Source organism: Heteronotia binoei, chromosome 1, assembly GCF_032191835.1.
Source record: "Heteronotia binoei isolate CCM8104 ecotype False Entrance Well chromosome 1, APGP_CSIRO_Hbin_v1, whole genome shotgun sequence".
Classification (NCBI taxonomy): domain Eukaryota; kingdom Metazoa; phylum Chordata; class Lepidosauria; order Squamata; family Gekkonidae; genus Heteronotia; species Heteronotia binoei.
In genome coordinates this window covers 113,620,118-113,633,051 of record NC_083223.1, presented here as the reverse complement: position 1 = coordinate 113,633,051, position 12,934 = coordinate 113,620,118, and the positions used below count along the sequence as shown (strand labels likewise).

Below are 12,934 nucleotides of genomic sequence, written 5' to 3'. Positions count from 1 at the left end.
GTAAGTTATTTGATGAATTGGTTATTCAGCATGGTCTGTTAGGGAACTTTTCTAGTGTGCTAAAATGGAATAAATAGGAACTCAAAGAAAAGAAAACACTCGTCAGAATGGTTTCTTCTCAGACAATAAACAACAGAGTTGGCCATGGTGTAATAGTTGGTCAAAAAGGTGATCCAGTGACTCTTCATAGGTCACTATAACAAAAGGCCTGTGGCTTTGCTGCTATATAGTAATGAAGAATGGCATCTTGCAGAAAATCATCTTATCTCTGACAAGAGTATCCTGTATTTTAAAAATGGTTTGCTAGTTGCATGCAGCCTCTGGACGAAGGAGCCTTGATGCTTTGCTGCTTTGCATTTTTCCTGTGTCATTCTTTGCGGCTAAGATTGCGTCCGCAACTTCGCGCCCGGCACAACTGTTCGACATAATTAGAGGACTTACAACGCTGCCGCAAGGCAGGCCAAATTCTATTGAATTGGAAATAGGCTGTGAGGCTTTTGCGAATTTTTTTGCGGATAAAATCGCGTCACTCCGCCCCGACCCCCCTGCCAGTTTTGAGACAGTTAGCGAACCGAGGCCCCGAGCCTGTCTTCGGACTATACTCTGGATGGCTTTAGCCCCCTCAGCCTGGAGGAGGTTGACAGGATTCTCTTATCGGCTCGCCCAACAACTTGTAAATTGGACCCATGCCCTTCCTGGCTTATTAAATCTTGCCAGAGGGATCTTAGATACCCTGTACGGGATATCATAAATAGATCCCTAACGGAAGGGCACTTTCCAACGCCGCTCAAAGAGGCTGTGGTCTGTCCCCTCCTAAAAAAACCATCTTTAGATCCGGCCCAATTGGCACACTATCGGCTGGTTTCAAATTTGCCCTTTTTGGGTAAACTTATTGAGAGGGCAGTGGCGACGCAGTTACAGACTTTCCTGGAGGACGCTTCCATCCTTGACCCATTTCAGTCCGGCTTTCACCTGGGACATGAGACGGAGACAGTGTTGGTTGCCCTAGTGGATGACCTTCAATGGCATCTGGATCGGGGTGGCTCGGCGGTGCTGATGCTGTTAGACCTGTCAGCTGCGTTTGACACGCTCGACCATCGGCTACTGACGTGCCGCCTCGCCGACGCGGGGATTCAGGGGTTGGCCTTACAGTGGCTTTCCTCTTTCCTGGAAGGTCGGGGACAAAGGGTCGCAATTGGGGGGGAGCTATCCCGGAGGTGCACACTCGATTGTGGTGTGCCCCAAGGGGCGGTTCTCTCCCCGATGTTATTTAACATCTACATGCGGCCTCTTGCCCAGATTGCCTGAAGGTACGGGCTAGGGTGTCACCAGTACACTGATGACACCCAGCTCTATCTACTGATGGACGGCCAGTCGGTCTGCGCCCTGGAAAATCTTGATCGGGCACTACAGGCCGTGGCTGAGTGGCTCAGACTGAGTGGGCTGAAGCTAAATCCTACGAAGACAGAGGTCCTTTGCTTGGGTCGCCGCGGCCCGGGAAGAGGAATCCCCCTACCAGTTTTTGACGGTGCGCCGCTGACGGCGGCGGACAGGGTCAGGTGCTTGGGGGTGCTATTGGAGCCTTCCTTAAAGATGGAGGCTCAGATAGCAGCCGCTGCCAAGTCTGCATTTTTTCATCTTAGGCGGGCAAGGCAGCTGGCCCCCTTCCTGGAGCACGACGACCTAGCAACAGTGATCCATGCTACGGTCACCTCGAGGCTGGACTACTGCAATGCTCTCTACATGGGGCTGCCCCTGTCCCGAACTCGGAAATTGCAGCTAGTGCAGAATGCTGCGGCCCGGCTGTTATTGGGTCTCCCAAAGTGGGGACACATTCGGCCGGGTCTTCGGACTTTGCACTGGCTTCCAGTGATATACCGAGTCCGGTACAAGGTGCTGGTTATTACCTTTAAAGCCCTATATGGCCTGGGACCTGCCTACCTGAAGGACCGTCTCTCCCCACATGTTCCCCAGAGAGTACTGAGGTCAGGAACACAAAATCTCCTCACTATCCCCGGGCCAAAAGAAGCCCGCTTGAAATCCACCAGAGAAAGGGCTTTCTCCGTTATGGCCCCTACATGGTGGAATCAGCTGCTGGAGGAGGTGAGGGCCCTGCGGGACCTTGTTCAGTTCCGCAGGGCCTGTAAGCCCACCCTCTTCCGGCTAGCCTACACCTAGCTAAGATGAGAACTCAATGTAGCTTGGCCAGACGTCTGTTCTATATGTAATTAGAATGTTTACTGGTTTTTAAGGTTTTAACTGTTTTAAATGTTTAATTGTTTATATATTTAAAATTGTCTAATTTTTATGTTTGACCAATTTCTGGAAGCCGCCTGAGCCACTTGTGGGAAGGGCGGGATATAAATCACAAATAAATTAAATAAATAAATAAATAAAACAGCCATATGTTGTCTAGAATTAGAAGATCCCAATCTGAGTCTCTTAGAAATCAATCTTTGTGAAAACAGCTTAGACCTGGTTCAATTGGGGGATTTGGTTGTCAGGAGAATATTTACCTTTGCAGCATTACTCTGGTGTCTTATTAGAACTGAGCCTCAACTGTAGTGTTGGCACTTTTAGCATGCCCGGTAACCATTTCTTGAGTTGATGCTGCACTAATGTGTTAATGTTGCATATGCAGCAGCTGTTGGACTGGCTTAAACAAGGCACTGTGTGTACAGTGCTTCACAGAATATTCACACCTGCCCTTGTTTCAATTAAAGACTGTCTACATGTTCCAGCCCAGCTGCCTGAACAACACAACAACTGACAGTAGAAGCAGAAGTCGAGGTTTGCCTTCCCTACTGTGAAAATACAGATAATCTCTTTCCACCAGCAAAGGGAAGGGCCAATCCTCAGTTTTATCTGATTTGTTTTTGTACTTGTGGATTTATGAACTGCCTTGAGTATAATAGAAAGGCAGGTTCTAAATTTAATTTAATAAATAGAAAACATTGGACCATGCAGAAAGAGAGGTGTGATTTCTGGGAGGAAATGAGATATATTGTTCATAGGATCAGTGATTTACCAACTAATATTCTCAAAAGGAGAAACCGAGACATGCAAATCAGCCTTCCAGAAGGATCATATTCTGGCAGAGTGCCATTGCTCCACTGATTTTGCAGTGCCCTCTCGGTGTGAGGGCTGAAACCTCTCTGTGTGAAGGCTAAAACCTTATGGGCATTCCTTTCTTTTTAAGAAAGAGCAAAAAACACTGCAAAACATTGGGTATGCGTGTCATGACGGAAGCTTTTTTATGTTAAGTGCGATGTGATCAACTGATAAGCTTAATCAGTAAACAAAATTCGAAGAGCTTGTCTTTCTGTAACAGCCAACTTGGCTGAATCATTGGAGCCCATCATAGGCTTCAGGTATATCCAGTTTTTCAACTGTGTCATCCTTGGTGTTGATAACTAATCAAGTATCATCACTAGCAGACAGTTTCACTATGGAAGCAGAGATGTTCTGAGAGCACTAATGTGGCTTTGTTTTTAAAGCTTTCCTCTGTGCAAAGCATTTCCCCCCTTTTTCTTCAACAAACAAGTCTCTGTCTTCGTGGGCATAGTAGATCTCTATTGTGGCTTGCTTGGTGCAGGCTTGAGCTTTAAAAAATAATACTGAAAGCAATGCATTATGTGAAAATGTCTTTATTCTCTAAGCCTCTAAGAACCACATCTTTCCTTTTGAGAAAGCTTTCTGCAGGGAGCATTGCATTTTCTTTCCCCCACCCCACTGTTTCCTGTTCTTCTCTGAAAGTCACCATAGCCTCTCCCCTTTTCCTGCTCTCCTTCCCATCCACAGAGCCAACCTAACTCAGAGCCAATCTAGCTGAAGCTCTGTCTTCAGCTTTACCTCTGTCTTCAGCTTTCCTCCACCTGGTAGTCTCTTCCCAGGAAAATGCTGTTGAATGTTACCATATGCTGATATGGACTAGGTCCTGTTTGCATGGTGGAGAAATCACAAGGACTTGCAAAGGGAATCTCACTTTCACCAATATCCTTCTTCCCACACTATTTCATCTTTCCTCCCTCTTGGCAGCCCTGTATCCCAACCTTTCCTTGCTTCTTTTTCACTTTTCCACCCACCAAGCAATCTATCTTTTTCTTGCAATCTTCAGTTGTATTTATTATTTATTTACTTCATTTATAGCACACCGTTCTCCATAATGGGGACCTAAAGTGACTTAGATCATTCTCCCCTCCTCCATTTTATCTTTACAACAATCCTAGGAGGTAGGTAAGACTCAGAGTGTGTGACTGGCCCAAGGTCACTCAGCAAACTTCTAAAGCAGAGAAGGTATTCTAACCTGGGTCTCTGAGAAGCTGTAGCTGGTACACCACACAAGCTGTTGTGGCATGGCTGCTATTGCATAGTAGCAAGCAGCCAGGTCTGGGTGAGTCAAGCAAGCTGAATGGTAGCAAGTAGGCTAGTGGTTGCTGGGTGCCTGGCCCCAATGAGTCCTTTCTCAGAGGCCAAAACAAGCCTGGAAAGGGCCCTGTCTTCTCTCCTTGACTTTTTGTGATAGAAACCAAGGTTTGAAGAATGGTGCACTATACTGTCATTGCTTAGCAATGGCCACAGAGGACATTTGTTTCTTAAAACTACAGGTGCTGCTTCTGTTTCTTTTTGGGGGGCTGGAGAGGGGAGGTTAAGCACCTTATTTTTAGACTTCACATTTGCAGAAAAATCTGAAGCTTTGCTGAGGTTTGTAGAAAGATCTTTTGGGCCTGTTCATGGACTCTGTGTCCAGATTTAAGTTATCCACAGATGGAGCCATGTTGAGAATTAGATATATTGATGATATTGCAAAGTGTATCATAGAAGCTAGGGATTGGCAACTGAATACTTCAGGGTCAATTCTAGCCCATTCTAAGCAATGTTGGCTCTTCATATGCTGCCCATAGACAAAGAAGTATGTGGAAGAAAATGGGTACTATGACACAGGGATGAGAGAACATTTCTGGGATGGGCAGAGAGCCAGAATCTTGGCTTACCCTGTCTTCAAAAGTGACTTTACCTAAAAGTAAGTTTTGAGAAGATCTACTTGTAATAAGCTTTAGATAAATTTAAGCTTGTGTGATGTAATAGAAACCAACTACCCTGTATCAAATGTAGTGTAGGTGGAGGAGTATTTCTGCCCACGGATAGTTGATAATCCATTCTGAGCAATACGAAGAAGTCTTTAACTATTTTGTTCCTTGTTTGCTGCTTTGTTCTGTTTACTGGGGGGTGGGTGGGAATCCCACACGTTAGTTTTGTCACATTTGGGCTCTCGTATCATGGAGATGGGCCTGTTTTGTTCAACATCTTTATAAATGATTTGGATGAAGGAATAGAGGGAATACATTAAATTTGCAGATGATACTAAGTTGGGAGGGGTTGCAAACACAGTAGAAGGCAGAAACAGGATACAGGATAATTCAGACAGGCTGGAAAACTTGGCTGTAACTAATAAAATTAATTTTAACAGGGATAAATGTAAAGTTCTGCAAGGTAGGAAAAATCCAATGCATAGTTATAGGACGGGGGAGACTTGTCTTGGCAGTAGTATGTGTGAAAAGGAACTAGTGGTCTTAGTGGACCATCTGCTGAACATGAGTCAACAGTGTGATGCGGTGGCTAAAAAAGCTAATGCAGTTTTGGGCTGAATTAACAGAAGTATAGTGTCCAGATCACATCAAGTGACGATATTGCTTTACTCTGCTCTGGTAAGACCTCACCTGGAGTACTGTGTTCAGTTTTGGGCACCACATTTTAAGAAGGATATAGACAAGCTGGAACAGGTCCAGAGGAGGATGGTGATGGGGCTGGAGATCAAGTCCTGTGAAGAAAGGTTGAAGGAGCTGGGCATGTTTAGCCTGGAGAGGAGGCGGCTGAGAGGTGATATGATGGAAGTACTTGAAGGGCTGTCATATGCAAGGGTGGCCTATGGTAGCTCTCAAGATGTTTTTTGCCTACAACTCCCATCAGCCCCAGCCATTGGCCATGCTGGCTGGGGCTGATGGGAGTTGTAGGCAAAAAACATCTGGAGAGCTACTGTTGGCCACCCCTTAGACGGTGCAGAATTGTTTTCTGTGGCCCCAGAAGGTAGGACCAGAATCAATGGGTTGAAATTACATCAAAAGAGTTTCCAGCTCAACATTAGGAAGAACTTCCTGACAGTCAGTGTGGTTCCTCAGTGGAACAGACTTCCGCAGGAGGTGGTGGGCTCTCCTGCCCTGGAGGTTTTTAAACAGAGGCTAGATGGCCATCTGACAGCAATGTGGATCCTGTGAATTTAGGGGAAGGTATTTGTGAATTTCCTGCATTGTGCAGGGGGTTGGACTACATGACCGTGGAAGTCCCTTCCAACTCTTTGATTCTGTAATTCTATGGAAGTTTTTTGGAGATACTAAAATATCGTTGGTCCTCTATAAGAGAATGTGGTAGTTAGGAAACAACAACAAGTCCTGAACACTAGTCCTCTTATCTTCTGGACTTCTGGGGGTAGTGTCTGTGGGAGCTTGTTACTCATCCTCCCCTATAGAGGGGTATACAGGCAGGGCTTATACAGTACCCTCCTCTTCTTTCTTTAGCCCTTTGTATTCCTTAAACTGTATATGTGTGTGGAGAGAGGAGTCCTTAATTCCTTACTGGCACCAGGCTGAGAGCTGAATGATACCCAAACCTGGTCTGAGTAGCCATTAGCTCTGCCCCTGCAGCTGGTAATGCCCATATGATCATGAAACTGGCCTATGTAGAAGTTCTCTTACTGAGCCAAAATACTTCCTCTCTCCTAATGCTGGTTTTTTAAAAAGGAAGAGTTATGGGGGAGGGGGGACAATGCCTATTTAAATTGACAGTAAACAAATATGGGAAGAAGGCAAATGATGCATTTCTATGTGTTTGACAACCTTATCAGACTTGGAATTAATTTTCATAATCTACCAATGTAGATCATGATTAATTTGCTACTTTCAAGTTAATATTTGATGCAAAAGCAGAACTGATTATTTTCTTGATACATGATCTGGCTGACTTTTAATTGGGAAAACATCCTATACAAGTTCCTTTACAGTCACAAACAACTGAACAGTAAAAATTCCAGGGGGATTATTTCCTTTGGGGTTAGTGTACTTCAGGATGTTTCAAGCTGTTTTCTTTTATTTTTTAGGATGGAATGAATATGTGTATGTTCATGCAAAACACCTTAACCAGACTTATGAGGTAGAGAATTTTTTTAAATATACCAAATCTGAAACTGAAATCTGTGGAATTTTCAGAAGTAGCATCTAACTTTGAATGGCATGTGGAGCTCAATCCTACATGCATGCAGTATGAGGATTGTCCTCATCCTCTCTTTTGGTGTTCCCTGAACCATCTGTTGAGCGTTGGAGAGCCCTCGTGAATGAAATGCCACACAGAATGGAGTCTACGGTAATGTGGAGGAATTTAATAATATCACAACTCTTGAGTGTAGGCAAAAGTGAGAGGTGACTTTGCCCAGTATTCGTAACTGCATCTCCCCAGCCCAATTTCCCCACTAACTCTTTGCAAATTGGCTTTGGGGGAGGGGGGGATGAAGATAGAAAGTGGTGAAGATCCTCTTATGTTGGCCCATTCTGCTCCTTCATCTGTAGGATCCAAACAAATATCTTTAAGACTACATAGTTTTGGAAACTGAAGACTAGATTTATCCAAACAGATCTGGGAGTTAGATTTTTCCAGAAGAAAGGTTATCAAAATCTGGGATATTTTCTTTAACTATTGAAAAAGTTAAAGTCTTTTGGAAATGTGGCCTCTGCTAACTTCTATCTCCCCTGTCATAATGGAGGCCAGTCTCTTTTGAAAGGTTGGCAAGCCATGTCTGAACAACCTACATAGGTACATCGTTGGAACATATGCAGAGGGGGCGAATGATAGATTGATCTACCATCTGTTGTTTTTTTCTCCACACAGTAGACTTCTCCTCTTTCCGGTATGCATTAGTATCTCCTTAGTGATCAGGAATTCATATTTCTTTTGTACCCATTATATATATATATATATGAACATATGAAGCTGCCTTATACTGAATCAGACCCTCGGTCCATCAAAGTCAGTCTTGTCTTCTCAGACTGGCAGCAGCTCTCCAGGGTCTCAAGCGGAGGTTTTTCACACCTATTTGCCTGGACCCTTTTTTGGAGATGCCAGGGATTGAACCTGGGACCTTCTGCTTCCCAAGCAGATGCTCTACCACTGAGCCACCGTCCCCATTAGTGCATGTATGTATGCAAGTGAGTGAGAGATGTGTTATCTTTGTTCTTTGCATGTATTTTTTAAAAATGTCTGACCTAAGATCTTGGGATTGAAAAACAAGTCCATATTTCTCTGACATATAATCATGTTTCCCATTATTTGGAAACTTTCTCTAAGTGACTGAAGAAATACAACTTGTATTATGCTTTCATAGAGTGAGAAATAATAATAACTGTTGAAGGTCACACAAGAATAACGAGGCAGAACATGAAAATGGAGGCAGTGCTTTTTGAATTTCAAAGGAAGAAAAAAAGGCAATCAAGTTCTTAAGTCATGTTCTCTACCACACCCATGGAAGCAAAGTATGTGCAAAATCAGGGCTAGCACTCTCCATTAGTAACTAAGCTAGTGTGATGTGGTAAATAGAGTGTCAGATTTGGCACTAGAACTTGGTTTTGAACTCCCTCTTAGCCCTGAAGTTCATCAGATGACCCTGGACTAGTCACCATTTCAAAAGCAGACCACAGAATTTGTGACAATAAAATGGAATGTGCATTTCCCTGAGCTCCTTGCAGGAAGTCAGGATAAATGGATGATTAACAATTAATTATGAAAAATGAAAGTACCATTGATAAATCATCTGCATATAAACATTGATAAATCACTCGCATATAAATATGTCTGTCACAACACTTGGCAGATTCTTTATCTATGTTCTTTCTGTGACAATTTCTGTGAGCCTTTTTCTGTATGAAATATGGGGGGGAAAAGTGAAATGCAACAAAATATTATGAGGGGACCATCTGTATATATATCAGTGGCTTATTCATCTGTTTCTTAGCAGTCAGAAAGTTAGCTGGAAATTAAACAAATGTGCAAGCACCAACTATGCATAATTTGGGAAAATATTTCAAACTCTAGGCCAGGGATGTTGAACTCATTTGTTTTCGGAGCTGAATCTGACATAAATTAGACCTTGTTGAGCTGGGCCATATCAGGTTGGGCCAGACCATGTGTAAACCTATTTAAGATTAGGTAGCAGAGATATAAACTTTATAAAGGACACAAACACAATTAAAACACAAACACAATTAAAGGACACACAAACAATTAATTTTTTAAAAAATAAAACATGCTTAAAACGTTAGCACTTGTTGATCTTAAAGGTCTAACCCTAGCCGCTATTAATTTTTGGCTTATGCTAAATTATTGCCCCCAAGGATTGCCATCATTAGTCCTTCAGGATGGCTTTCAGTCTTCTTGGTTAATAGCAGTCTACAATAAATTTATGAATCTAGGTCTTTCCCCACACGCTCTCCTAAATGTAGGGTTAGACCAGGCAAAAGCCATCACCAGACAGAGGGTGCTCAATACTGAACGGCAACGAGATTTCAGTGAAGTGCCAAATTTTCTGGCACCAGATAATTCTAGATACATTGTAGCACCAGCAGCATATCTCTCATCCCTGGAATCCCCTGTTCATTGTAGAGCCTTTCCCCTAGCTAGATGGCATGCACTCCCCTCTGCAGTTTTAGAGGAGAGATATAAAAAGATCCCTAAGAATGAGAGGGTCTGCCCTTGTGGAGCAAGGACCATCGAAAGTGTTGAACATGCTCTCCTTGCATGCCAGTTTTACCAGGAGATACGGGCAAGGTTAATTAGTCCCTTAATAAGTAGATTTCAGGGCCATTTCAGTCTTTCTAGTTTTGAGATCACTAGGAAGTTTCTTATGGGATTGAACTCACAGATTACAGGTTCTTGTGCAAGGTTCTTTTCAATTGCATGTAAAGTTCGCAATGATATATTATGTTCTGAAGCCAAATTTTAATTGCTATTTTATATAACTTCCCACTGTTATCTTATGTGATGTTTGAATATGTTGTATTTTAGCTTTGTTTTTAGCTTTTGTAAATTTTTTCTGATTTGTGCTGGTTGTTGACCGTATTAAAATTGAACAAACGAACGTTCTTAAAGGTGCTTTCTTTGTATCTCTCCCTTGGGATTCAGGGAACTGGGCAAAGGAAGCCCAATCAGGCAGTTTCTCTTTCCTTCCTTCCCCAGGGGGCAGGAGGGGGGGGAGCTTCAGCCAATAGAAGAAAGAGAGGCTTGGCTTAGTAGCTCTGCTGTGCAATTGAGAGTGGCTGGAAAAACAAACTTTGCCTTCCTCCCTTCCTCCCCCAGGGAGGAGCCTAAGCCAATGGAGAAAACAGAGTTTTTGCTCTGTAGCTCCTGTATGATCAAGCAAGCCTTGCAGAGCAAACTCTTATGCAGAAGGAAAGAAGAGATAGGGAGAAGGAAGCAGATGATAGCCAGTTGCTCGGGGCCCCTGAGCCACATGTTTGACTCTAGGAGGTTTTTAGCTCTGATATTAATAACTTCTGATTACTTAACACTATATTTTACTTGTAGCTCTAATTTTGCATTGTTCTCCTCCCTATATGCAGGTTACCTCTAATAACAGTTGCCTTAGTTCAGGGGAAAGCTCTGGGAGGAGGAGCAGAACTGACCACTGCATGTGACTTCAGGTAAGGCGACAAGCATTGCTGAACAGGCTGGACCATGTTCAGGGATTGTGCCCAGGGATGGACTTGGCAGCAGACCTTGAGTGATCCTCCCTTTCAGTTGTCATTTGCTCATCAGGCAAGAACATCTCAGTGCAGAAGAAGATAAAAAACAATTTCTGGTAGCTTTTATGATATCTTAACAAGTGCTGTTTGATTTTAGCTAGCAGTTGACTATTACCCTTGGGCACAGATTATCACTTTAATAGATAAGTGAATGAACAAACTGGGTGACTCTGGTTAACTCTCGCATTGGACTAGCAGAAGATGCTTGTGGTAGTTTCCCACTACCAACTGCCTTCTCTAAAAACCTAATGTTGGCGTCACAGGTGCCTCAAGAACAAATTGCCACATGGGGTGGGGGGTGGGGAGACAGCTGCAAAGAGTGGAATTGGGTAACATCTGCCCCAATTCCCTCTTGCACTGTTGGAGCTCCTTTTGTTAGCAGTTACATTTGAGTCCTGTAGTACCTTAAAGACTAACAAGAGTTTCAGGGTATAAGCTTTTGAGAATCATAGCTCTCCTTGTCAGACACTATAGGTTAACAGAAACTCTTGCAGTGGAAGAATTAGGAAGAGTGATGTTGCATGCTTCCTCCTCTGCATGGCCAATGCCCTGTCATATTTTGTTCATGTGCTTGGAGCTTTTTAGAGGCCTCAGGCAATCACTGGAGAAAGGAGATGTGGGGAAGATCCACAAGCTGTCTGGATCTTTACATAGCTTATGCCCTTTTCTTCCATGTTGTACAGAGGCTGGATTTTTGAGAACTCTCCATTCTGAGTAGGATGAGCAGAGAATTTTCTAGATTTGTAATTATTTATAAATCATGGTGTTTCAAAACACTGTTTTGTTGGAGTTTCCTCCTAATTTGAGCAGCTCATTTCCTGTAGCATGCTGCTGGATTATGAGTAAATGTTTATTGTACAAACTTGCCTGGGAGATGCCAACAACTAGGGATTCAGGCATTAGCAAATGTAGCACTGGTCTTACAAATAATTTCTTTTCTTTCTTTTTGGGTTTAGAATCTTTCTATTTCTCCTCTCCAAAGACCTTGCTCAAGGTGGTTAACAACAAAAATAAAATAAGTAGTACAATTAGATTAAAACAATTAAGTAGATAGAATTCCAGTTATATTCTCAATAGGAAAACAATAATCAGTAAAAAACAATCAAATAGAGGACAGGCTAAAGAGAAGGGGTTTATACCTGAAGTGGGTACATACAGAAATGTTCTGTTATTGACATACATGCACACTAAGGATGCTCATAAAATTCTTTCAGAGTATAGAACAGCTAGATTCAACTCCAGCAGCTCCTTGAAGATCAACAAGATTTTCAGGGTATGAGCTTTGAAGAGTCAAAGCTTCCAGAGCTTTGACTCTCAAAGGCTCATACCCTGAAACACTTGTTGAAGACATACATAACCTTTATTGGCATAACAGAAAAGAAATTCTGCAACCTGCTCAGTAATTGAGGGACATTTGTCAGCCAACAAAAACTCTATCCTTTTGTTTGTCACCAAGTTGGGGGTTAAGAGGAGAGGTTTGATCAGGTGGTGTCGGTGATGGGTAAGTAACGGGCAGTCTAATAGAATGTGCCGTACAGAGTCAGGTTCTCTACCACATTGGAACCACACAGGGATCCCATAAAGTAGCTGAGGGAGTAGTCTGGTGTGAAAGATTCGCAAAGCAGCTGAGACAAATTGATTGCCTTTTTGATAATGGAAACAAGTTAATGCTGATAGCTTGTTCTTGGCCATAAGAAGGGCTTGATCACGATGCATGCATTATTTCAAATTATAATGAAAAGAATTCCTAAGTACCTAAAAGAGTTAACTTGGTCAATGCATGTGCCATTAATTTTCCAGGTATGCTGTTTCCATGATTTGGAGAACAGCAGATTTTGGTCTTATCGTAGTTGATAGATAAGAAGTTCTGGGTGCAGTATAAAATAAAAGATGACAAAGAATGCATTAATCCCACTTTGGTGAAGGATAAGACAGCAGCGTTGTCAGCATATAGGAGAATAGGGACAGGTTCGGAATTTAGTTTACATGGCATGTCCATCTAATTTAGCTAAATAAAGGGGGAGGCCTGCGAGAAACAAATTGAACAAGGAAGGGGCCAAGATGCAGCCCTGTTTTACCCTCTTGGAGAT

At 42.9% G+C, this 12,934-nt stretch overlaps 1 protein-coding gene across 3 annotated transcripts in view; it reads left to right on the top strand.

Moving 5' to 3' along the window:
- The window catches only part of ECHDC1 (ethylmalonyl-CoA decarboxylase 1), a 64,441-nt gene that overhangs the window by 38,519 nt on the left and 12,988 nt on the right, over positions 1–12,934 (top strand). For all 3 annotated transcript variants that reach the window (XM_060239009.1, XM_060239017.1, XM_060238998.1), the window contains 2 exons: positions 7,154–7,206; positions 10,662–10,742. In XM_060239009.1, coding sequence (XP_060094992.1) covers positions 7,154–7,206; positions 10,662–10,742 — 134 coding nt within the window. The remainder of the gene's footprint in view (positions 1–7,153; positions 7,207–10,661; positions 10,743–12,934) is intronic.